The sequence below is a fragment of the Pituophis catenifer genome, unplaced genomic scaffold (assembly GCF_029215685.1).
Source record: "Pituophis catenifer annectens isolate HBS135680 unplaced genomic scaffold, rPitCat1.0.hap2 SCAF_4, whole genome shotgun sequence".
Taxonomy (NCBI): domain Eukaryota; kingdom Metazoa; phylum Chordata; class Lepidosauria; order Squamata; family Colubridae; genus Pituophis; species Pituophis catenifer.
In genome coordinates this window covers 75805926-75833129 of record NW_027256884.1, presented here as the reverse complement: position 1 = coordinate 75833129, position 27204 = coordinate 75805926, and the positions used below count along the sequence as shown (strand labels likewise).

Sequence of the window (27204 nt, the reverse complement as noted above, 5' to 3'; positions counted from 1 at the left end):
GATGTAAACATTTACTTAAGCCTTCATCCAATACATTTAAAAGTTGTTTGCTCTGATTCTGTACCAAAAAGATCACCACAATTTTGGTTCCTAGCATTATATTATTCACTTCTTGAAGAACTGATGTGTTGATTAATTAATATGCTACTTTCTTAGCATTCTCATTCACAGACTGCAATGCCTCCAGAGCCCTGGAGAAAAGGGAAGAAAACTAATTGAGGCAGAGATTGTGCAGTTAGGGCTCAGTTACCATTGATGAGAAATGAACTATAAAAACAGTACATAACGGAAGTTGGCAACACAATTCAACTTGGAAGGGAAAAGTAGCTGCTTCATTTTCCGGGTCCCTTAGAGGAGCTCTTCCACCAGGCCTTTATCTTCCACCTGTTTTTGCTTCCCCTTAATTGTTGCTATCTTTGCTTACCCACAACCCGAACCAAGCACTCCTCGACTGCCCAGAGAACAGAAGTCGAAGCTCCCGCCAAGCGCCCAGGGTTTAAACTTCCTCCCCACGATGCCCAGACAGAGGCTTCTAGCCGAGGTCCGTTTATTCACGTTACCGGTTCTTGGGCTTCGTTGGCAAAGAAGTGGCTGTTTAGATCTTTGCTACTATGGCAACTAGAGAACTTCGTCTCTGATCATCATGGGACTTGTAGGGCAAAGTTGAATGGAAGGAAAAGGTAAAATGGCAGATGTTAGGGAGGTGTTTTCATCATTCCATCATCTCCAGTTTCCTTCACACTCCTCATTCCATAAATTATGTTTTTCTACTGAGCAAAACACTCCTCAATCTGGGGCTATGAAAGAGGACGAGCTCCTTTTCCCTGATTTAATAAAAAAACAAACAGAAGTAAACCCACAATTTTTAAAGGATTTTAGAAATATTATATTTTGCGCTGGGAAATATCTGTCCTATCAGGCAAGCCAAAACAAAGTATGTAAAGATATGCATGCTTATGTTAGTGTAGGTTCCACCCAATACAATGAAATTTGTTCTGGGGTAAATTTATGAAAGGTATAAATTTATACAGGATAGAAAGAATAGTAAAATATATGTTAAAGGAACACTTAATTGGGCAATCTACGATCAAAAAATAGAGTTTTTCACGTTTTTCAGAACTTTTAATCTGGCAAGGTGACAGAGCAATAAATTCTGCCTCTGCCATAGATATGGCTACAGTTATTTGTTTTCTGGACTTCTGACCAATTAAAGTGCCTCCAAACAATAGCACAATCCCAGAATTAGATTTTCTGGTTTTTACATCATTGGCATAATCACTGTCAAATAACATTGTAATTTCAATTCTTCAGAGACCTGTATTTGAAGACCCAAGTTCACAGTTCCCTTCAAATACCTGAGAACTCTTTTTATACCCATGCAGTGCAATTGCATTGGAGCAGCAGTAAAGTGACTTAAGATGCTTACTGCACAAGCTATGTCGGGTCTGGACCACTGTGACAGATATAACAAGCTCCCTATTTCAGACGGAGATATCTCTTGATCACAGGCTTCACTTTTGTCCTTGCCCAAATTTCATTAGCAGAACACCTGTCAGGTGGTTCCATCACTCTGACCTGCGTGGCATTGACTGCTCTTGTGTTTCAACCCGCTCTTGCTTCATATCCGAGTCATCATCTTCTCCTGACTCCTTTTCTTGCTCTCTTTTAGTTTCTCCTCCCTGAACACTTACACTATCACTAAGTGAGTTACCGTCACTAAGTGGATCATTCCAAAAACTTGCATCAATTCTTTTCCAATTTTGCTCTGCAATGCTAGCAGACCTGGAAATGACTATTCTTTTGCTCCCATCGCTAAATCAATAGCTCTTTGAGCCAGGCTCATAGCCTGTAAACCTGAGCTTTCTAGCCTTTGGTTGACCTTTTCTCCTGATTGCTTTTGGAATATGAACCCATGCATTGCTTCCAAAAACCCTTAAGTGTGCCAGAGATGGCTTTCTCCCATATAGAACAGCATATGGAATATCATTAATTGAGGAACTCCACAGCCAATTGATTAAATAATTATCGGTCTCCGAGAACATGGCTTCTCCCCAATATGACCTCCTCAGACCATAATCCTCCAGCAGTGAGTCCTTCATTGTTTGTAACACACCGTTCTGTCTCTCAATCACACCATTCTCAGCTGCTGGGTACAGATTTCTATGACTGTGTTTTATTCCTAACTGTCCCAACCATTGTTGAAAACCTGTTGACATGCTTTCTGAACCTCTTTCAGTTTGCAGTTGAAATACCTGTTATTTATACCTTCTTTCTACGAAGCTTACCCATTGCTTAAATTTCTGTAGCACCTGTATTTTACTCTTTAATAAATAGCTGAAACAAAATCTGCTGTAGTCATCTACAATGACCAGCACATACTTTGCTCCTCCCAAACTGGCTTGCATTGGCCCCACCAACTCTGCATGTACCAGCTCTAGAACTTTTGTTGTCTGCCTTGTGCTACTCTTGCTTACTGGGAATGCCTTGGACTTTGATGACTACACCCTTTTAAGTTCAACCTTTCTCCAAACTGTTGCCTCTTTTGCAAAACTCTGAAGCTGGCATGGCCAAGCTTTCTGTGCAAGAGATGAACACATGAATCATGTTGTGCTACATTTCCAAATGTTTGGGCGCATTGAACCTTTTCTCCCTGCAACACATAAATATTATCCTGCTTTATGCCCTGTGCACATCCATTCTCATCTCTCTTTAGGAGACACTTCCCATTTACAAATGTGGTCTCAAACCCTTTTTGGTCTAGACTAGAGACACTCAGTAAATTATGCTCCATTTCAGGCACACATAATATGTTGCTCAACTTTTCCTTCAGACATTGAATCACCACACTGCCTTTTCCAATGACTTTAGCCTTCTGGCCATTCGCCAAGGCTACTGCATCTCCTCCAGCTGGATCCCTTCTGAAAAACAATTTAGAATTATTAACAATTGTTTGACTAACCCTCTGTCTATTAACCATTTGTCTCTGCTATTACAATAGCTAACTTTTGCAACAGCAGCCTGCCCATCTGTTGTATCTTTTCTTTGTAAACAGTCTTTCTTCAAATGAGTCTTATCATCACAGATGAGACACCGCTGTACTGTTGCTTTCTTGATAGAAAATCTTTGCTGGACTGTAATCTGGTCTCATCTGTTACTCTGGTCTCTGCAGACATGTCTCTACAGACATGCTGTCTGCTGCTGCTCTCTCTCTGCTCCTTGGGCCTCCACCTCAGGAATTTCTCCTCATGGCTTTTTATAAAATGCTGTTTGTTTTCTTCTGAAATCAAACAGGCTGTAAGAGCTTCCATTCTGAAGTCCTGTTCTGCTTTGCACTCAAAAACAGCTGAAACAAGGTCCCATGTTCCATCAAGACTATTTAACACCAACAGTACCTTCTGAGATTCAGGGATCTGCATGCCACAGTGTACCAACTCAATAAATAAAGTTTGTATATGCAGCAAATGCCTTTCCGCACTCTCTCGTGGTTGCAAATGGGTGCTGTATAATTGTCTCGATAATTGCACAATATTGCATGCTGATGCACTTACTTCTCAATTTCAGACAAACCTCCTTTGCAGTTTTTAAATTAGCTACATTCAGGAATTATTCATCTTCTAAACTTAAGATGATGTAGGCCAGTGCCTTATCGTGCTGCCTTTGATCTGCTGCTGCTAATGGCCCCTGGGGTGATTTACCAACAATATCCCAGAGCTCCTCAACCTTCAGGAAGCATTCCATTTTTGCAGCCCAAATGATATAATTCTTCTGTCCCAGTTGAGGCAGAGAGCTCTCCTTGAATTCAACAGCCATCCTGCAAGCCTTCTCTGCCTTGTTCTTTTTACTTTTTTTACCACAGGCAGTCCTTCGGCTTAATTGCAGTTCAGTCTTACTGTGTCTGGTTGCTCTGGGCCCATAACCTGTTTGAATTTGCAGCAATCCAACTAGCACACCAGTAAACAATTCAGCAGGATTCAATTATATAAGAAACTTCTTTCTATACAATACCATACAGCAGAAACCAGAACCAGAACTCAGTATGCAGAAGTACAGAATCAATAATCACAAAAGCTATATTATACAGAGGCACTCATATATATATATATATATATATATATATATATATATATATATATATATATATATATATATATATATATATATATACAGATCAGTGACCTAAGGCATGCCCAGGCTCAGAGCCGTCTGGGTCACTTAGCAGTCCCCATTGGCTGACCTGTTACCATGTCTATTCCAATTCGTGAACCCCTATATACTGACAAATATGTGGAATCGTGGCAAAAGGAAGTTGGACACTTCAGGTTCTGGTGAGCTGTGGCTTGAACTCACTGTACCTGGGACTTCTGTGGCACCTGTGGCAACAGGCTGATGACAGGTGATTTAAAAGATGAAGAGGCTGGAAATAGCCTAAGTCAGTTATGGCATTTATTATTTTTTGTAAGTTTTTTTTATCAGCTGATTTTTGTCCTGTCCGACCACGGATCATTCCATCAAGGGAAGCTGTGTATCTCACCATATTCTATGCAAATGAAACCCCCAGGGGAGAAGGTTTGTATATCCCATGTTTGGAAGAAAGAACCTGTTTTCCTCCTGGTGGACACAAAACTGGGAACTATAGCAACAGAACAGAAAATGCCTGATAACATCAATATGGAACCAGAGTGGAAATACCAATAGATGTGTGGTGAGTGCTAATAGAAACCTACAGCCACTAGAGCCGCTTTGGGAAGAGTTCTCCACACTACTGAAAATGATGCAACAATGGACTTGGTTACTCTTTTCCTGCTGATCACTACAGATGTTGAACAGACAGATCACAATTTCAGCTACAACAAGATTTACATCGCTGCATTGCCATATAATTGATTGACTAGGCCTAGGACTGATGCTGTATTAGCTTCATGAAACAGTGGGATGGTGGACATTTCGGTATCTGTATGTATGATTTCATTGCTTACGTGTATTTATTGTCAATGTTCCATGTATTTAAAATGGACCTATAGGTAAGCTACACCTTAGAGAAACCCCATCAAGTGAATCTCTAGGGAATACATGCGGAAGACTGGGTGTCGCAGATTGGGAGGGTAGTAACTTATGGGATAATTGACCTTCTATTTAGTTTCTTTCTAGGAAAGGATTTCTTGATCCATGGCACAGAGGAATAGCATGGAATAGGGTCAATTAGACATCCAATATTACACCAAAGTCACCTATTGACTTTGAAGGCTAATTTTTGTTTTATTCAAATGCCCTCAAACCTTGTTGTAAATTTGGGCACATTTCTGCCTATGGAGGGCATCCTTTTTTGCTGGGAGTTTTTTTCTAGATGCATCTTATTTCTTAGTCACTAGGATGACTCAGGAAGAACTATACTTCTTGTGTATATCGCAAGTCCCCCCACATAATGATCATTTTTGTTGGACATGCATATTGACATTGGACTTTTAACATCTCTGCTGCATTAAAAAAAAACCAAACAGAACAGCTCCGAAGGATGGTTAATTTCGGACGTTTGGGCCTGCTGCTTATACAGTGCTACCTCATACATGGTACTTGCCTAGTTTGAGGTTGTTCAATTGCCATTGCCCTTCTCCTTATTTCTCCATTGCTTGCATTCTATGCCCATACTATTGTTAATGCCATTAGGATACGACCAAGTGAAGTCTCCTCTGGGTCTTTAATTGTTATTTGGAATCTCATGGCCCTAGATTTTTATGGGCACGTTTAGAAGGTGTTTCTGCACTAAATACTTCTAGTCGTTATGTCAATTACCAGAGTTCATTGTTTATAAAAATGTTCAGAAAGTTCACAAAATAGAGTTTTATGTGCTGCTTATTTCAATAGTAACGACAGAAATTACTAATATCTCCTAGTTCTCATATCATCCAAAATCTATTATCTATCCTAGCTCTAATACTAATATCTAATATCTAATATCTCCTAGTTCTCATACTATCTAAAATCTATTATCTAATATATCCTAGCTCTAATACTAATATCTATTATCTAATATATCCTAGTTCTAATATTAATATCTACTATCTAATATTGCTTAGTTCTAATACTAACTCATATCTACTTCTAATATTGCCTAATTTTAATAATAATCTAACATCATTTACTTCTAATGCTAACATTAACTATCTAACATCGCTTAGTTCTAAACGATCTAATATCTACGATCAAATATATCCTACTTCTAACGCTAATATCTACTACCTAATATGTCCTAGTCCTAATACTATCTGATATCTATTAGTTCTATGAGCTTGACTGGAATCAAATAATGCAAGCCATCATTTGGTATTTAAAATGCAGTTTGGCCCAAACAATTTTTCCAAACGAAGCCTTTTTTTCCCAGGTGGTATCTTGTGACTGTTTTCTTCACCGGGATTTGAAGAAGTGTCTTTTTGTCTTTCCTTTGGAAATCTGGCAAATGCGGGCTCATAATTAGTGACAGAATCTTCTATAAAGTTGGTTATTTCACCCTGTTGCCTGTTCCTTGGTCTTCTGCTGCATGTTATTTTGGGGTTGATTAAGGGACCTGTTGAAGGATAAACCTGATGTAAATTTTCACACATATTCCTCACAAAACGAACAATTGCATTGCATTCAGAGTTACGATATTCGTCCCAAAATATTTATAACCCAGTTCCAGAGTTCTGATGCTGTCCCGTTCCCCCCCCCCCCCCACTGTCACATGAACCTCTTTATGGCGAATTGCTGTGTTTTGTTGCTTGTAACTAACTTTTTAAGCCAGTTTCTGGCAAAAGTGGCCATAAAATTCATTGCCTTGCTTCACAACCACAATGTTTCCTTAAAGATCTTTTTAATCTCAATAATCATTTGCTTTACATTGAGACATTCGTTTAATAAACAGCACAAAAAAAGTTTTAAAATCAGGTTGATCATGTGGGTGCCTTGATTTACTACCATCATAACTTATGATGAAAATTCTGAGCTCCATTACAGTCATAATTTGAGGATTGTGTATATTGGATAGGAACAGCATGATAGGAAGATGTTAGATAATCCGTTCAGTGGCAAATGCAAGGGGATTATTTCATACTGCACGGGACAAGGCAATGATAAATCACTCCTGTATTTCATTCATAAATTCAGAGTTGAAGGAAGGGGTTAGAAATACACTCTCCTCACTAATTCAACTCTTCTCCCCTTATCTCTCCCATCTAGAGAGAAGGATGAAAATGATCCTGTTTAATCAGCACTAATGACTACTAATTAAAGAGTTCACAAAATGTAGTATTGCCATTTTTAAAAGAGAAAATAGAGCAAGGATTTGAAATATTTTTTGACATCAATGAATTATATTTTTATTATTATAGTATGAAACAAACTCTGTTCTACCTTTTGGAGAAGAACGTGAATCGGCTTTCTCTGGCTGACCTTTGCGCATCCGGTGTGCATAAATATTTGTAATGCTTATTTCTCTTTCTCTTTCCTAAAGAAATGCATTATTAAATTTATGTTGATAATATAGTTTATTGTATTAATGTATGTTCTTCAGAGATCATATGTTTAGTTAGGAGACACTTTTCAAGTACTATCTGTTCCTAGAAATGTTAGTGTGCAAAAGGCCTAACATACATTAATACATTTATCCAATCTACAGTTTATATAGTTAGGGGCTGAAAGAAAAACCCAGAGAAAAAAATAGGCTTATGTCAAATCAGCATTTAGTGAATAGCATCTTGGATTCCTTCTGTGGTAAGAAAAATATGATTTAAGCATCTAAATACCTTAAGTTTGAGCTTCAGCGACTCGATTTCTACGTGCAAATTTGCTGTCATCGACTGAGCTTCAATAGTCTTCTTTTTCTCAACTGCTAACTGGTGTCTAAAAGAAGCAGTACTCAATGACAGCTGCTTTTCCAAATCCTAAACACATTAGAAATAAACCATCAATAAGATTATTCAAGATTTGCAATCATACAATATTGAATTAGAAATTAGAGGAAGGCAACTGAAATTTTATCAAATGTTTCCAGAAAGATGATAATGCTCACAATCTGTTATGCAGATTAAGGAGAAAAGAAATAGAGATCCAGTTACAATATATACTTTTAATTTCTTTTTATTGGTGGAAGAAATAGCCTTCTCCAATCCTTAAATCAAGGTCAGTATGGTCGAGAAATAGAATAAAAGAACATTAGATTTTATATATTGCAATACTTAGCAAAAGAGTATTATTTATTTAATATACCAACATTACAAGCTATACTGTAAGGGAGGGGGAGATGGTGGAGGAGGAGGAGACAAGACTAACATTTTGTTCATTTCAATTATAATAAACCATAATATGCTTCATTTTTGCCTTGGTATGATGCCAAGTAAGGTAGGTTTAGCTAATATACAGGTTTAAATGTGCTGGCTAGGCTCATGTCATCAGAGATGGACTTTTTCTTCTGATTAGTTAAAGCAAGAGTCATTCTTTCCAAAATCTCAATTTTCTATACAACTGAGCCAAATATGCAAAAATGGAAGGAAGTGTGAAGAGCAAGAAGTTTTGCACCACATCCACTCAAAACATCCAGGTAGTGTTTTGCAACATTCATCTCTGATCGTGTGGTGAAAATAAGATTCATAAGTAATTAGCTTAGCTAGCTTGCCCATACCACTTTTAATACATAATTCCACCTGTCTAACTATAATCTTCTCCTGGTTTTCCTACATTCCTCTTTTCCAATAATGTCTTTTTTATATCTAGAGATTTTAATTTCATTGATTGATTTAAAAAATATCCCATTCTGCTCACAGAGCGATGCTATGCAGTTCTAAGCAATGTATGTTGCATGTTACCTGAGTTTTCTTATCCCTAGCTTCCAATTTTTGGGTAAGTGATCTTAATTTGCGCTGAAGTTCTTCTCTCTCTTCAAGTTTTTTGTCTATGCAAAGTTTCTGTAGTGCCCGCAAGGCATCCGTGGTTTTTAAGAGTTGTGCCTCAACGTTTCTTAGCTTCTGGGAAGCCCTGCGTTCGTCTTCCTGAGATTTCCTGAGAAGTACTCTCAGAGTCTGCACTTCATTGGCCTGCGTGGCCAAAAGATCAGGCAGCTTAATTTCAGCATTTTCATATTTTGTGATTGCTTTTAACTGTTGAGACTGAAGATGCTTCAACATTTTATTTTCTGTAATAAAGGTCTCCAATCTATTCTGCAAAACAGCCATTTGGTTTTTCAGTTCTTTAATTTGATGGTCTCTTGCTGACAAGAGACGGCAAGTCATGTTATTTTTCTCCTGGGCATTGACTATATGGTCAGTAATATATGAGCTCTTTTGCTGAGGTTTCTTTTTAGGCAACATTTTACCTCCTGCATTAAAAGAAATATCAAGATGGCATATAAGATTGAGCAAAGTAAGAATCAGATCATTTTACATAAGCTTCAGAGCCAAATGCTCAAGTATGTATTCACGGCATAGATTCACTTCCTGTTATGTAATATCTTGAGTCAATCTCTGTTACAACTATTGGTTGATTGACCTATTGTGAAAAATCATACCTGAACTCTCATAATATTAGCTTCCGTAAGACATAACTGCTATACTCACATAATATGCTAAGACAGTATTTAGAGAGCTTTAAGATGCATTGACTTTGTTGCAATATTTTCAGGATCAGACTCAATAAATTTAGCAAGAGTTAAAGGTTTAAATATATCTCCTTTTATTTACATTAGGCATTCTATATTCACTGAATATTCACAGATAGAAGCAAGGAAGTGGGTGCATACAGCTCCTTATATATACAATGGGTGGAGCTAGATATGGGAGGTGTGAATTATGAATACATTAAGAAGTGAAGAATAAATTAACCCCTGATACCCCGTTCATATACTATTTACACATTAGAGAATAAGGCATTTACATCTGACAAATCCCCCTCTAAATGCCGATTCGTTATGCAACACCAATTACATTCAGATTCAGGACAGTACAAAACATACAACTTAGAAGTTAAGTATTTATGCTGCTTAGAAGGTAAAGGCTTTGTCAATATGTCAGCTAATTGTTCTGAAGTTTCACAATGCACTGCTTTAATAAATCCATCCTGAGATAATTGTCTCACATGTTTAAATTTTATATCTATGTGTCTGGACCTTTGTCCAATGGCGTCAGATCTAGATATTTCAATAGCTGCTTTATTGTCTTCATGCATAACAAAAGGCAAAGCAGGTTTTTTCCAAACATCTGAAATTAAATCATTAAACCACACAAGGTTATTTGCAGCTTTAGATAAACAAACATATTCTGCTTCTGTCGTTGAAGTGGCCACTAATTCTTGTTTACCAGTGTACCAGTAAACTGGACAGTCATTTAAGAGGAATATATAACCAGATGTACTTTTTCTACATGAGGTGTCTCCAGCCCAGTCTGCATCTGCGTAACATGTAAGCTTTGGTTCTTTATTATCGTTAGGTTCTAACATTAAACAAAAGTCTAGTGTATTTTTCAGATATCTTAATATTCTTTTAACAGCTTCCCAGTGGTACATTGTTGGCTTGCTGACATGTCTGGATAATAAATTGAGGGGTAAAGCGATATCTGGTCTTGTCCAATTAGATATATAAAGAAGTGAACCTATGACTGATCTATAAAATGTGTTATCTTTGAATTCAGGGGATGATTCATCAGCATTTCTTAGAAAGTCAGTCTGCATAGGAGTATCACAAGGTTTGGCATCACTTAGATTGCATTTGTTTAAGAGCTCTATGATCTTATCTCTCTGAGTAAGTTTGAATCCTCTTTTAGTCTTATTAATTTGAACACCAAGATATTTGTTTACTTTGCCTAAAGATTTCAATGAGAAATGTTCATTTAGCTTAGTTACAAAAGTTTCTCTTCTCTCTTTATGTTTTCCTATGTATAAAATGTCATCCACATAGATCAATACAAATTCTATGTAATCATCACCCTTTTTGACAAAGAAACAGTTATCAGCAGTGGTAGCATTGAAGTCCATGGTTTTAAGTACTTTTACTAAACAATCATACCATCGTTTACCAGATTGTTTTAACCCGTATAAACTCTTGTTTAACAACCAAGTCTCATTCTTGTTTGTGTGTTGACTGTGAGGTGCTCTTACATATATTTCCTTATCTAGTTTTGCGTGTAGATACGCAGTCTGTATGTCATATTGGAATACATCGAGATTGAGTGCTGATGCTACCACTAGAGCTGTTTTGACACTCTCAGTTCTTACTGTGGGGGAATACGTGTCAGTATAGTCCTCCGGATATTTCTGTGCATAACCTTGTGCAACTAGTCTAGCTTTGTATAGGGTATTGCCTCCCTCTAAGTTCTTAATTTTATATATCCACCTGGTACCAATAATTGTTTTATCTTTTGGTGCAATTGCAGGTGTAAATACATTTAATCCTTGTAAGCTTTCCATCTCTTTTTTCATTGCTAATTCCCATTTTTCTTTTTCTTTACGAGGGAGTTTTAACACTTCCTCATATGTATTAGGTGTCGTTGACTCACCATCCATATGCATTATATAATCCTTGTATTTATTTGGCATCTGATTTCTGGTGTTTCTAATTGTTTTTTCAGGTTTACTATTGTTATCATGCAAATATTTTGCTTCCTTTTTTGTTAATGTGTCTGTCTTTATTTTGTGTTGGCTATTTGTCCATGTTTTGTTTTTGTTTTTATATTTGTTGATATTTTGCTTTTCTATAGTCCCTTTCTCTTGAGATTTTGTATCTTTGTTGTTACTTGGAAATATTTCATTAAGATGTATTTTAGACCAGTTGGCCTGTTCATGGAACACAGCTGTTCTGGAGACTATAAATTTGTTATTATTATCAATGAATCTGTACCCTTTAGTGCCTGTCTCATATCCCATAAATCTGAGTCTTCTGGACACGTTTTCTCCCTTTCTTCTTAATTGCTTAGGTATGTGTACGTCTGCAGTGACTCCAAATATGTGCATGTGTGCCAATTTTGGTTTCCTATTATACATTACTTCATATGGTGTCTTATTTACAATGCTGGACCAGGTTCTATTCTGTGTGTAATTGGAATAATGTAGGGCTTCTGACCAGAATTGTTTGCTTAAGCCAGCATCATCCAATGTGCATCTAATCATGGTTTGTAATGTTGAGTTCTTCCTCTCTGCAATCCCATTCTGGAACGCAGAAAATGGACTAGATGTGTAATGTAACATTCCTTTGTCCTTTAACCATTGGGAGAATTCTTTAGACATGAATTCACATCCCCTATCTGTCATGATTTGTTTTATTTTGATATTGTGTTGTGTTTCTATGCGTTTATAAAATTCTTTAAATTTTTGAAAGGTTTCATCTTTGTGTTTTAATGTATAAACAAATCCATAGCGGCTATAATCGTCTACTATGGTCAAGAAGTAACGTTTTCTATAAGTGATTGATGGAGTTAGTGGACCAACTAAGTCCATGTGTACTAAATCAAAAATTTTGTTGGTTGATCTAGTAGATTTTCTTGGCCTGGGGCTAGTTTTTAGTTTTGTAGATTTACATACTGAGCATTCCAAATAGTTTTCACAATTTTTTATTTTAACACCTTCTGCGTGTTCAGTCATTTTTTGTACTACAGGAAAACTGGCATGTCCTAACTTCCTATGTAAGATGTGAGCACACTCATCATGAATTGGCTTACCTATTTTTGGTTTTTTTTCATTGTGTGCATCTTTGTGATCATGAGATATTTTACATTCATCATTGTCACTGTTGCTAATGTTTCCATCATCTACTTCAATACAATCTTCCATATTTGAATCAATGTTGTGCAACCATTTTTCCTTTGTTATTAGATAAGGTAGGCCTCCTTTAATCATCACAGTGCCTATATCTATTTTATTTTTCTCCAAAGTCGCTTTTCCTTTAGAAAAAACAATGTTAATATCAGAATCTCTACTTAGTTTTATGGCACTTAGTATGTTATGAGGTATTTCAGGTATTAGCAATACCCCCTCTATTTTTCCTAGACCAGGCAAGGTTACATTCCCTCTACCTAATACTTGAACCTTTTCTTGGTTAGCTACCTTTATTACAAATTTATCTTCTACAAATGAAGACAATATATTTTTGTTATTAGTGGTGTGATTAGTTGCTCCAGAATCAATAAGCCAATTATTGTTCTCATTCTGCTGTATGTTAGTGTTGTCTTGTTTATTTAATCCATTCAGTGAACCAAATTTTCTATCCTTTGAATTATCTCTGCCCCCTCTATTCTCTTTGTAATTTGGTGGGCTTCTATATCTATGTCTATCCATGGAAGACTGTCTATAATTGTATTTGTTTCTATATTCAGACCTATGTCTTTCTTTTGAAATTTTGGGGCAATCTCTTCTATTGTGTTCCCTGGATCCACAATTGTGACATTTAAATGTTTCATTATATTTTTCTTGGAAAGCTACTTTCCTATATGGTTTGTGTTCTGTGTGATTGTTAGAACGATTCCTTCTTGAATTGTCTTCTGCTATTAATTTATTGGATAGACTTTCTATGGATAAGTATCCTAGATTGATTGTGTCTAAATGTGACATATAATTGTCCCATGATGGATCAAGTGAGTTGATAATAACACTTTTCATTGTTTGGTCTGAAATCACCTCCCCCCTTAAATGCAGTTCAGCTCTTATTTTGTTTAAAGATATTAAGTGCTCACTTATGGAAACTCCTGGTTTTATCCTAGATGAAAAGAAATCTTTAGACATCCTTGTGGTGGTAGCTACACTGTCACTGTGAAACAAATTGAACATGCATTGAATAATTTCTGAAACAGTCAGATTTTGCTTAATGCTGTGATACGTTGCAGGAGATACACTAGATATTAATAAGAAAAATGCTCTATGGTGTAAACAGTCTATTTTTAGAGTCCAAGGTCTTTTTGGGGGACTAGTGATAAAAAACAGTAAGTTTTCCTTCATAAAGACAACCTGGAGCTGCTGATACCATTCTTGTAAATTAATGCCATCTATCCTTAGCTTTGGGAAGTCACTGGGTAAATTTCCGACATTATTAGGTCCATTACTTACAACCTGAGGTAGTCCGTGGTCTCGTAAATGCAGAAAGTTACAAAACGGCGTGGGGATGCTCGCAACGAGCCTGCATGGTCTTCTCGTCAATTCATGTCTTCCCGGACCGTCTGCGTAGTCTTGCGCATGCGCGTTGTCCATTTCTTCCCTAGAGTCGTCGTGAGAGGTTCTCCTCATTGCGGCTCGCTCGTTCTGCTCCTCCTCAGACGAATCGGTCTCTGGCTCGATCTTGGGAGTCCTGACGATGGCGGCTGCTCTTCCTCTTCTTTTGAGGGCGTTGGTGCTTGCTTCGGTCTGTGGCGTGGGGCGGTATCGGCAGGGCTCTCTGGGTTCGGGCGTCGGCGCTCTCGTAGTCAGGATGGGAGCGGGCAGGTCTTGAGGCTTTGGCTTGCTCGCTCGCTTCTTCGTTAGCTTTTTAGTAATTCTTAGTTTTGGCCCAAATGCAGCAAAAAGCGTTTTCTTTGCTCATTTTATTTGATTGTTTGTTGAATCACCTTCACTTTCTGATTCTGATTCTTCTGAGGTGTTTGAATCTTCTTTTTCGTTTTCGTTGTCTGATAATGTTTTTCGCGCCAGAAATTTTGAATTGAGTTTTCTGATTGGCTCTTCAATAGTTTTAATATCTCTGACCTGAGTTCGTTATTCTCTATTTCGATTTCCTCCTGATCATCATTTTCATCTATTATTTCTTCGTCTTCAGTGGGGTATTCTTCGGATTCTCTCGAAATCGCGTTTGTGGATTCGTTGATTATTTCTTGTTCTGTTTCCATTTCTTTGCTGTATGCCCTGGTGTTGGGCCTATCTTTCTTAGACATTTTTAAGTTTTTATTGAGTCAATTAACCATCCTCTGCTACCAGCTTGTTGCAATATTTTCAGGATCAGACTCAATAAATTTAGCAAGAGTTAAAGGTTTAAATATATCTCCTTTTATTTACATTAGGCATTCTATATTCACTGAATATTCACAGATAGAAGCAAGGAAGTGGGTGCATACAGCTCCTTATATATACAATGGGTGGAGCTAGATATGGGAGTGGTGAATTATGAATACATTAAGAAGTGAAGAATAAATTAACCCCTGATACCCCATTCATATACTATTTACACATTAGAGAATAAGGCATTTACATCTGACAGACTTCAACTCCTAGAATTCCTCAGCCAAACAGGCCTAAAGCAGGATTGCTAGCCCAGCAGCCTAACTACTATACCAAACTGCCTAGACAGACAGATGGATAGATATACATATGCATGCGTACATACCATATCCAAATAATGATAAAATAATGAATGTAATAGACTGAAAAGAATGGAAGTGTGAGCATTAAAATTTGCCAATTTTTTTTTCTTTTCTTTTCTTTTCTTTTCTTTTCTTTTCTTTTCTTTTCTTTTCTTTTCTTTTCTTTTCTTTCTTTTCTTTTCTTTCTTTTTCTTTTTTTTTTTTTTGTTAATACTGGAACCTATTCCCTGGCCCTTGGCTTATTTATTGAAACCATGTGACACCGACATCTGTATGACCATGATAACTGGTGAACTACATCCATCGCTACAAGCCCCATTACCTCAATAGAGGAATTACTGACAGGGTGTGGAAAGCAGTACATTAATATAATAATCAACTGCATACAATTTAAACATTTTATCAACATTCAAATGCTTTCCAAAATGATAGTATAGTCTCTACAGTATAGAAGTGTCAGGGTAGCTAAGCAAAAGTGGAGTAATTGGACAACTGCTTGGTTTTTAGAAAAGGCTTAACTGCCATTAGCTTGGCTGAAATCTGCCAACCACAGCGAATGCAGTAGTGTTCAAAGTGAGCAACTGCCTTCTTACCTTTTGTATGGACATCATTTTTCTTTTTCTTTTCTGGTAAATTCCGCTCTTTAGTTTTTGGTGTTTCGGGCAATGGGATGATGTAGCTGCCACTCTCTTCACTTATGGAGGTTTCAGAGGCATCCGAGTGAAAATCTTCATGATAGTAGTTCAGAGATGTTCCACAGATGTTCTCTTCTGAACAAATGCTGTTCTTGCTGCCATTGACAGCTGTTCTTGAAGCATTATCATGAAAGTCATTAGAGTAGGTAAACTGAGCACTTCCAGACTTGCTGGAATGTTTGCTACAGCTACTGTCTTGACTGTTGGTGCTCTTACTAAGCCTACCTGGAGAATCGTTTGAGCTTCCTCTTTTTCTGCATTGCCGAGACGTTTTATCCTCTTGGACAATATGATGAAGGGCTGTATGATCAGAAGCCATCATTCCACCAATGGCAGGGAAGTCTATCAATTATACTTTATTTCCGAAAGGAAATGGCACTCTAAGTCAGAAAAAGAAACAATGTATGATGTAAACATTTACTTAAGCCTTCATCCAATACATTTAAAAGTTGTTTGCTCTGATTCTGTACCAAAAAGATCACCACAATTTTGGTTCCTAGCATTATATTATTCACTTCTTGAAGAACTGATGTGTTGATTAATTAATATGCTACTTTCTTAGCATTCTCATTCACAGACTGCAATGCCTCCAGAGCCCTGGAGAAAAGGGAAGAAAACTAATTGAGGCAGAGATTGTGCAGTTAGGGCTCAGTTACCATTGATGAGAAATGAACTATAAAAACAGTACATAACGGAAGTTGGCAACACAATTCAACTTGGAAGGGAAAAGTAGCTGCTTCATTTTCCGGGTCCCTTAGAGGAGCTCTTCCACCAGGCCTTTATCTTCCACCTGTTTTTGCTTCCCCTTAATTGTTGCTATCTTTGCTTACCCACAACCCGAACCAAGCACTCCTCGACTGCCCAGAGAACAGAAGTCGAAGCTCCCGCCAAGCGCCCAGGGTTTAAACTTCCTCCCCACGATGCCCCGACAGAGGCTTCTAGCCGAGGTCCGTTTATTCACGTTACCGGTTCTTGGGCTTCGTTGGCAAAGAAGTGGCTGTTTAGATCTTTGCTACTATGGCAACTAGAGAACTTCGTCTCTGATCATCATGGGACTTGTAGGGCAAAGTTGAATGGAAGGAAAAGGTAAAATGGCAGATGTTAGGGAGGTGTTTTCATCATTCCATCATCTCCAGTTTCCTTCACACTCCTCATTCCATAAATTATGTTTTTCTACTGAGCAAAACACTCCTCAATCTGGGGTTATGAAAGAGGACGAGCTCCTTTTCCCTGATTTAATAAAAAAACAAACAGAAGTAAACCCACAATTTTTAAAGGATTTTAGAAATATTATATTTTGCGCTGGGAAATATCTGTCCTATCAGGCAAGCCAAAGCAAAGTATGTAAAGATATGCATGCTTATGTTAGTGTAGGTTCCACCCAATACAATGAAATTTATTCTGGGGTAAATTTATGAAAGGTATAAATTTATACAGGATAGAAAGAATAGTAAAATATATGTTAAAGGAACACTTAATTGGGCAATCTACGATCAAAAAATAGAGTTTTTCACGTTTTTCAGAACTTTTAATCTGGCAAGGTGACAGAGCAATAAATTCTACCTCTGCCATAGATATGGCTACAGTTATTTGTTTTCTGGACTTCTGACCAATTAAAGTGCCTCCAAACAATAGCACAATCCCAGAATTAGATTTTCTGGTTTTTACATCATTGGCATAATCACTGTCAAATAACATTGTAATTTCAGTTCTTCAGAGACCTGTATTTGAAGACCCAAGTTCACAGTTCCCTTCAAATACCTGAGAACTCTTTTTATACCCATGCAGTGCAATTGCATTGGAGCAGCAGTAAAGTGACTTAAGATGCTTACTGCACAAGCTATGTCGGGTCTGGACCACTGTGACAGATATAACAAGCTCCCTATTTCAGACGGAGATATCTCTTGATCACAGGCTTCACTTTTGTCCTTGCCCAAATTTCATTAGCAGAACACCTGTCAGGTGGTTCCATCACTCTGACCTGCGTGGCATTGACTGCTCTTGTGTTTCAACCCGCTCTTGCTTCATATCCGAGTCATCATCTTCTCCTGACTCCTTTTCTTGCTCTCTTTTAGTTTCTCCTCCCTGAACACTTACACTATCACTAAGTGAGTTACCGTCACTAAGTGGATCATTCCAAAAACTTGCATCAATTCTTTTCCAATTTTGCTCTGCAATGCTAGCAGACCTGGAAATGACTATTCTTTTGCTCCCATCGCTAAATCAATAGCTCTTTGAGCCAGGCTCATAGCCTGTAAACCTGAGCTTTCTAGCCTTTGGTTGACCTTTTCTCCTGATTGCTTTTGGAATATGAACCCATGCATTGCTTCCAAAAACCCTTAAGTGTGCCAGAGATGGCTTTCTCCCATATAGAACAGCATATGGAATATCATTAATTGAGGAACTCCACAGCCAATTGATTAAATAATTATCGGTCTCCGAGAACATGGCTTCTCCCCAATATGACCTCCTCAGACCATAATCCTCCAGCAGTGAGTCCTTCATTGTTTGTAACACACCGTTCTGTCTCTCAATCACACCATTCTCAGCTGCTGGGTACAGATTTCTATGACTGTGTTTTATTCCTAACTGTCCCAACCATTGTTGAAAACCTGTTGACATGCATTCTGAACCTCTTTCAGTTTGCAGCTGAAATACCTGTTATTTATACCTTCTTTCTACGAAGCTTACCCATTGCTTAAATTTCTGTAGCACCTGTATTTTACTCTTTAATAAATAGCAGAAACAAAATCTGCTGTACTCATCTACAATGACCAGCACATACTTTGCTCCTCCCAAACTGGCTTGCATTGGCCCCACCAACTCTGCATGTACCAGCTCTAGAACTTTTGTTGTCTGCCTTGTGCTACTCTTGCTTACTGGGAATGCCTTGGACTTTGATGACTACACCCTTTTAAGTTCAACCTTTCTCCAAACTGTTGCATCTTTTGCAAAACTCTGAAGCTGGCATGGCCAAGCTTTCTGTGCAAGAGATGAACACATGAATCATGTTGTGCTACATTTCCAAATGTTTGGGCGCATTGAACCTTTTCTCCCTGCAACACATAAATATTATCCTGCTTTATGCCCTGTGCACATCCATTCTCATCTCTCTTTAGGAGACACTTCCCATTTACAAATGTGGTCTCAAACCCTTTTTGGTCTAGACTAGAGACACTCAGTAAATTATGCTCCATTTCAGGCACACATAATATGTTGCTCAACTTTTCCTTCAGACATTGAATCACCACACTGCCTTTTCCAATGACTTTAGCCTTCTGGCCATTCGCCAAGGCTACTGCATCTCCTCCAGCTGGATCCCTTCTGAAAAACAATTTAGAATTATTAACAATTGTTTGACTAACCCTCTGTCTATTAACCATTTGTCTCTGCTATTACAATAGCTAACTTTTGCAACAGCAGCCTGCCCATCTGTTGTATCTTTTCTTTGTAAACAGTCTTTCTTCAAATGAGTCTTATCATCACAGATGAGACACCGCTGTACTGTTGCTTTCTTGATAGAAAATCTTTGCTGGACTGTAATCTGGTCTCATCTGTTACTCTGGTCTCTGCAGACATGTCTCTACAGACATGCTGTCTGCTGCTGCTCTCTCTCTGCTCCTTGGGCCTCCACCTCAGGAATTTCTCCTCATGGCTTTTTATAAAATGCTGTTTGTTTTCTTCTGAAATCAAACAGGCTGTAAGAGCTTCCATTCTGAAGTCCTGTTCTGCTTTGCACTCAAAAACAGCTGAAACAAGGTCCCATGTTCCATCAAGACTATTTAACACCAACAGTACCTTCTGAGATTCAGGGATCTGCATGCCACAGTGTACCAACTCAATAAATAAAGTTTGTATATGCAGCAAATGCCTTTCCGCACTCTCTCGTGGTTGCAAATGGGTGCTGTATAATTGTCTCGATAATTGCACAATATTGCATGCTGATGCACTTACTTCTGAATTTCAGACAAACCTCCTTTGCAGTTTTTAAATTAGCTACATTCAGGAATTATTCATCTTCTAAACTTAAGATGATGGAGGCCAGTGCCTTATCGTGCTGCCTTTGATCTGCTGCTGCTAATGGCCCCTGGGGTGATTTACCAACAATATCCCAGAGCTCCTCAACCTTCAGGAAGCATTCCATTTTTGCAGCCCAAATGATATAATTCTTCTGTCCCAGTTGAGGCAGAGAGCTCTCCTTGAATTCAACAGCCATCCTGCAAGCCTTCTCTGCCTTGTTCTTTTTACTTTTTTTACCACAGGCAGTCCTTCGGCTTAATTGCAGTTCAGTCTTACTGTGTCTGGTTGCTCTGGGCCCATAACCTGTTTGAATTTGCAGCAATCCAACTAGCACACCAGTAAACAATTCAGCAGGATTCAATTATATAAGAAACTTCTTTCTATACAATACCATACAGCAGAAACCAGAACCAGAACTCAGTATGCAGAAGTACATACATACGTACATATATATATATATATATATATATATATATATATATATATATATATATATATATATATACAGATCAGTGACCTAAGGCATGCCCAGGCTCAGAGCCGTCTGGGTCACTTAGCAGTCCCCATTGGCTGACCTGTTACCATGTCTATTTCAATTCGTGAACCCCTATATACTGACAAATATGTGGAATCGTGGCAAAAGGAAGTTGGACACTTCAGGTTCTGGTGAGCTGTGGCTTGAACTCACTGTACCTGGGACTTCTGTGGCACCTGTGGCAACAGGCTGATGACAGGTGATTTAAAAGATGAAGAGGCTGGAAATAGCCTAAGTCAGTTATGGCATTTATTATTTTTTGTAAGTTTTTTTTATCAGCTGATTTTTGTCCTGTCCGACCACGGGTCATTCCATCAAGGGAAGCTGTGTATCTCACCATATTCTATGCAAATGAAACCCCCAGGGGAGAAGGTTTGTATATCCCATGTTTGGAAGAAAGAACCTGTTTTCCTCCTGGTGGACACAAAACTGGGAACTATAGCAACAGAACAGAAAATGCCTGATAACATCAATATGGAACCAGAGTGGAAATACCAATAGATGTGTGGTGAGTGCTAATAGAACCCTACAGCCACTAGAGCCGCTTTGGGAAGAGTTCTCCACACTACTGAAAATGATGCAACAATGGACTTGGTGACTCTTTTCCTGCTGATCACTACAGATGTTGAACAGACAGATCACAATTTCAGCTACAACAAGATTTACATCGCTGCATTGCCATATAATTGATTGACTAGGCCTAGGACTGATGCTGTATTAGCTTCATGAAACAGTGGGATGGTGGACATTTCGGTATCTGTATGTATGATTTCATTGCTTACGTGTATTTATTGTCAATGTTCCATGTATTTAAAATGGACCTATAGGTAAGCTACACCTTAGAGAAACCCCATCAAGTGAATCTCTAGGGAATACATGCGGAAGACTGGGTGTCGCAGATTGGGAGGGTAGTAACTTATGGGATAATTGACCTTCTATTTAGTTTCTTTCTAGGAAAGGATTTCTTGATCCATGGCACAGAGGAATAGCATGGAATAGGGTCAATTAGACATCCAATATTACACCAAAGTCACCTATTGACTTTGAAGGCTAATTTTTGTTTTATTCAAATGCCCTCAAACCTTGTTGTAAATTTGGGCACATTTCTGCCTATGGAGGGCATCCTTTTTTGCTGGGAGTTTTTTTCTAGATGCATCTTATTTCTTAGTCACTAGGATGACTCAGGAAGAACTATACTTCTTGTGTATATCGCAAGTCCCCCCACATAATGATCATTTTTGTTGGACATGCATATTGACATTGGACTTTTAACATCTCTGCTGCATTAAAAAAAAACCAAACAGAACAGCTCCGAAGGATGGTTAATTTTGGACGTTTGGGCCTGCTGCTTATACAGTGCTACCTCATACATGGTACTTGCCTAGTTTGAGGTTGTTCAATTGCCATTGCCCTTCTCCTTATTTCTCCATTGCTTGCATTCTATGCCCATACTATTGTTAATGCCATTAGGATACGACCAAGTGAAGTCTCCTCTGGGTCTTTAATTGTTATTTGGAATCTCATGGCCCTAGATTTTTATGGGCACGTTTAGAAGGTGTTTCTGCACTAAATACTTCTAGTCGTTATATCAATTACCAGAGTTCATTGTTTATAAAAATGTTCAGAAAGTTCACAAAATAGAGTTTTATGTGCTGCTTATTTCAATAGTAACGACAGAAATTACTAATATCTCCTAGTTCTCATACCATCCAAAATCTATTATCTATCCTAGCTCTAATACTAATATCTAATATCTACTATCTAATATCTCCTAGTTCTCATACTATCTAAAATCTATTATCTAATATATCCTAGCTCTAATACTAATATCTATTATCTAATATATCCTAGTTCTAATATTAATATCTACTATCTAATATTGCTTAGTTCTAATACTAACTCATATCTACTTCTAATATTGCCTAATTTTAATAATAATCTAACATCATTTACTTCTAATGCTAACATTAACTATCTAACATCGCTTAGTTCTAAACGATCTAATATCTACGATCAAATATATCCTACTTCTAACGCTAATATCTACTACCTAATATGTCCTAGTCCTAATACTATCTGATATCTATTAGTTCTATGAGCTTGACTGGAATCAAATAATGCAAGCCATCATTTGGTATTTAAAATGCAGTTTGGCCCAAACAATTTTTCCAAACGAAGCCTTTTTTTCCCAGGTGGTATCTTGTGACTGTTTTCTTCACCGGGAGTTGAAGAAGTGTCTTTTTGTCTTTCCTTTGGAAATCTGGCAAATGCGGGCTCATAATTAGTGACAGAATCTTCTATAAAGTTGGTTATTTCACCCTGTTGCCTGTTCCTTGGTCTTCTGCTGCATGTTATTTTGGGGTTGATTAAGGGACCTGTTGAAGGATAAACCTGATGTAAATTTTCACACATATTCCTCACAAAACGAACAATTGCATTGCATTCAGAGTTACGATATTCGTCCCAAAATATTTATAACCCAGTTCCAGAGTTCTGATGCTGTCCCGTTCCCCCCCCCCCCACTGTCACATGAACCTCTTTATGGCGAATTGTTGTGTTTTGTTGCTTGTAACTAGCTTTTTAAGCCAGTTTCTGGCAAAAGTGGCCATAAAATTCATTGCCTTGCTTCACAACCACAATGTTTCCTTAAAGATCTTTTTAATCTTAATAATCATTTGCTTTACATTGAGACATTCGTTTAATAAACAGCACAAAAAAAGTTTTAAAATCAGGTTGATCATGTGGGTGCCTTGATTTACTACCATCATAACTTATGATGAAAATTCTGAGCTCCATTACAGTCATAATTTGAGGATTGTGTATATTGGATAGGAACAGCATGATAGGAAGATGTTAGATAATCCCTTCAGTGGCAAATGCAAGGGGATTATTTCATACTGCACGGGACAAGGCAATGATAAATCACTCCTGTATTTCATTCATAAATTCAGAGTTGAAGGAAGGGGTTAGAAATACACTCTCCTCACTAATTCAACTCTTCTCCCCTTATCTCTCCCATCTAGAGAGAAGGATGAAAATGATCCTGTTTAATCAGCACTAATGACTACTAATTAAAGAGTTCACAAAATGTAGTATTGCCATTTTTAAAAGAGAAAATAGAGCAAGGATTTGAAATATTTTTTGACATCAATGAATTATATTTTTATTATTATAGTATGAAACAAACTCTGTTCTACCTTTTGGAGAAGAACGTGAATCGGCTTTCTCTGGCTGACCTTTGCGCATCCGGTGTGCATAAATATTTGTAATGCTTATTTCTCTTTCTCTTTCCTAAAGAAATGCATTATTAAATTTATGTTGATAATATAGTTTATTGTATTAATGTATGTTCTTCAGAGATCATATGTTTAGTTAGGAGACACTTTTCAAGTACTATCTGTTCCTAGAAATGTTAGTGTGCAAAAGGCCTAACATACATTAATACATTTATCCAATCTACAGTTTATATAGTTAGAGGCTGAAAGAAAAACCCAGAGAAAAAAATAGGCTTATGTCAAATCAGCATTTAGTGAATAGCATCTTGGATTCCTTCTGTGGTAAGAAAAATATGATTTAAGCATCTAAATACCTTAAGTTTGAGCTTCAGCGACTCGATTTCTACGTGCAAATTTGCTGTCATCGACTGAGCTTCAATAGTCTTCTTTTTCTCAACTGCTAACTGGTGTCTAAAAGAAGCAGTACTCAATGACAGCTGCTTTTCCAAATCCTAAACACATTAGAAATAAACCATCAATAAGATTATTCAAGATTTGCAATCATACAATATTGAATTAGAAATTAGAGGAAGGCAACTGAAATTTTATCAAATGTTTCCAGAAAGATGATAATGCTCACAATCTGTTATGCAGATTAAGGAGAAAAGAAATAGAGATCCAGTTACAATATATACTTTTAATTTCTTTTTATTGGTGGAAGAAATAGCCTTCTCCAATCCTTAAATCAAGGTCAGTATGGTCGAGAAATAGAATAAAAGAACATTAGATTTTATATATTGCAATACTTAGCAAAAGAGTATTATTTATTTAATATACCAACATTACAAGCTATACTGTAAGGGAGGGGGAGATGGTGGAGGAGGAGGAGACAAGACTAACATTTTGTTCATTTCAATTAAAATAAACCATAATATGCTTCATTTTTGCCTTGGTATGATGCCAAGTAAGGTAGGTTTAGCTAATATACAGGTTTAAATGTGCTGGTTGGCTCATGTCATCAGAGATGGACTTTTTCTTCTGATTAGTTAAAGCAAGAGTCATTCTTTCCAAAATCTCAATTTTCTATACAACTGAGCCAAATATGCAAAAATGGAAGGAAGTGTGAAGAGCAAGAAGTTTTGCACCACATCCACTCAAAACATCCAGGTAGTGTTTTGCAACATTCATCTCTGATCGTGTGGTGAAAATAAGATTCATAAGTAATTAGCTTAGCTAGCTTGCCCATACCACTTTTAATACATAATTCCACCTGTCTAACTATAATCTTCTCCTGGTTTTCCTACATTCCTCTTTTCCAATAATGTCTTTTTTATATCTAGAGATTTTAATTTCATTGATTGATTTAAAAAATATCCCATTCTGCTCACAGAGCGATGCTATGCAGTTCTAAGCAATGTATGTTGCATGTTACCTGAGTTTTCTTATCCCTAGCTTCCAATTTTTGGGTAAGTGATCTTAATTTGCGCTGAAGTTCTTCTCTCTCTTCAAGTTTTTTGTCTATGCAAAGTTTCTGTAGTGCCCGCAAGGCATCCGTGGTTTTTAAGAGTTGTGCCTCAACGTTTCTTAGCTTCTGGGAAGCCCTGCGTTCGTCTTCCTGAGATTTCCTGAGAAGTACTCTCAGAGTCTGCACTTCATTGGCCTGCGTGGCCAAAAGATCAGGCAGCTTAATTTCAGCATTTTCATATTTTGTGATTGCTTTTAACTGTTGAGACTGAAGATGCTTCAACATTTTATTTTCTGTAATAAAGGTCTCCAATCTATTCTGCAAAACAGCCATTTGGTTTTTCAGTTCTTTAATTTGATGGTCTCTTGCTGACAAGAGACGGCAAGTCATGTTATTTTTCTCCTGGGCATTGACTATATGGTCAGTAATATATGAGCTCTTTTGCTGAGGTTTCTTTTTAGGCAACATTTTACCTCCTGCATTAAAAGAAATATCAAGATGGCATATAAGATTGAGCAAAGTAAGAATCAGATCATTTTACATAAGCTTCAGAGCCAAATGCTCAAGTATGTATTCACGGCATAGATTCACTTCCTGTTATGTAATATCTTGAGTCAATCTCTGTTACAACTATTGGTTGATTGACCTATTGTGAAAAATCATACCTGAACTCTCATAATATTAGCTTCCGTAAGACATAACTGCTATACTCACATAATATGCTAAGACAGTATTTAGAGAGCTTTAAGATGCATTGACTTCAACTCCTAGAATTCCTCAGCCAAACAGGCCTAAAGCAGGATTGCTAGCCCAGCAGCCTAACTACTATACCAAACTGCCTAGACAGACAGATGGATAGATATACATATGCATGCGTACATACCATATCCAAATAATGATAAAATAATGAATGTAATAGACTGAAAAGAATGGAAGTGTGAGCATTAAAATTTGCCAACTTTTTCTTTTCTTTTCTTTTCTTTTCTTTCTTTTTCTTTTTTTTTCTTTTTTTTTTTTTGTTAATACTGGAACCTATTCCCTGGCCCTTGGCTTATTTATTGAAACCATGTGACACCGACATCTGTATGACCATGATAACTGGTGAACTACATCCATCGCTACAAGCCCCATTACCTCGATAGAGGAATTACTGACAGGGTGTGGAAAGCAGTACATTAATATAATAATCAACTGCATACAATTTAAACATTTTATCAACATTCAAATGCTTTCCAAAATGATAGTATAGTCTCTACAGTATAGAAGTGTCAGGGTAGCTAAGCAAAAGTGGAGTAATTGGACAACTGCTTGGTTTTTAGGAAAGGCTTAACTGCCATTAGCTTGGCTGAAATCTGCCAACCACAGCGAATGCAGTAGTGTTCAAAGTGAGCAACTGCCTTCTTACCTTTTGTATGGACATCATTTTTCTTTTTCTTTTCTGGTAAATTCCGCTCTTTAGTTTTTGGTGTTTCGGGCAATGGGATGATGTAGCTGCCACTCTCTTCACTTATGGAGGTTTCAGAGGCATCCGAGTGAAAATCTTCATGATAGTAGTTCAGAGATGTTCCACAGATGTTCTCTTCTGAACAAATGCTGTTCTTGCTGCCATTGACAGCTGTTCTTGAAGCATTATCATGAAAGTCATTAGAGTAGGTAAACTGAGCACTTCCAGACTTGCTGGAATGTTTGCTACAGCTACTGTCTTGACTGTTGGTGCTCTTACTAAGCCTACCTGGAGAATCGTTTGAGCTTCCTCTTTTTCTGCATTGCCGAGACGTTTTATCCTCTTGGACAATATGATGAAGGGCTGTATGATCAGAAGCCATCATTCCACCAATGGCAGGGAAGTCTATCAATTATACTTTATTTCCGAAAGGAAATGGCACTCTAGTCAGAAAAAGAAACAATGTATGATGTAAACATTTACTTAAGCCTTCATCCAATACATTTAAAAGTTGTTTGCTCTGATTCTGTACCA

At 37.5% G+C, this 27204-nt stretch overlaps 2 protein-coding genes across 2 annotated transcripts; both read right to left on the bottom strand.

Annotated features, from left to right (window-relative positions):
• Positions 1-136: 136 nt before the first annotated feature.
• On the bottom strand, positions 137-16310 carry LOC139316776 (lebercilin-like protein). Its single transcript, XM_070943622.1, has 8 exons — positions 15890-16310; positions 8838-9346; positions 7779-7916; positions 7387-7480; positions 6349-6562; positions 2748-2918; positions 1576-1716; positions 137-191 (listed from the first exon to the last, which is right to left on the bottom strand). Exons 1-8 carry the CDS (start codon positions 16308-16310, stop codon positions 137-139), a joined length of 1743 nt encoding a protein of 580 aa, XP_070799723.1.
• Positions 16311-16533: 223 nt separating this feature from the next.
• Positions 16534-27052, bottom strand: LOC139316775 (lebercilin-like protein). Its single transcript, XM_070943621.1, has 8 exons — positions 26632-27052; positions 25194-25702; positions 24136-24273; positions 23744-23837; positions 22708-22921; positions 19145-19315; positions 17973-18113; positions 16534-16588 (listed from the first exon to the last, which is right to left on the bottom strand). Exons 1-8 carry the CDS (start codon positions 27050-27052, stop codon positions 16534-16536), a joined length of 1743 nt encoding a protein of 580 aa, XP_070799722.1.
• Between the last annotated feature and the right edge of the window lie 152 nt (positions 27053-27204).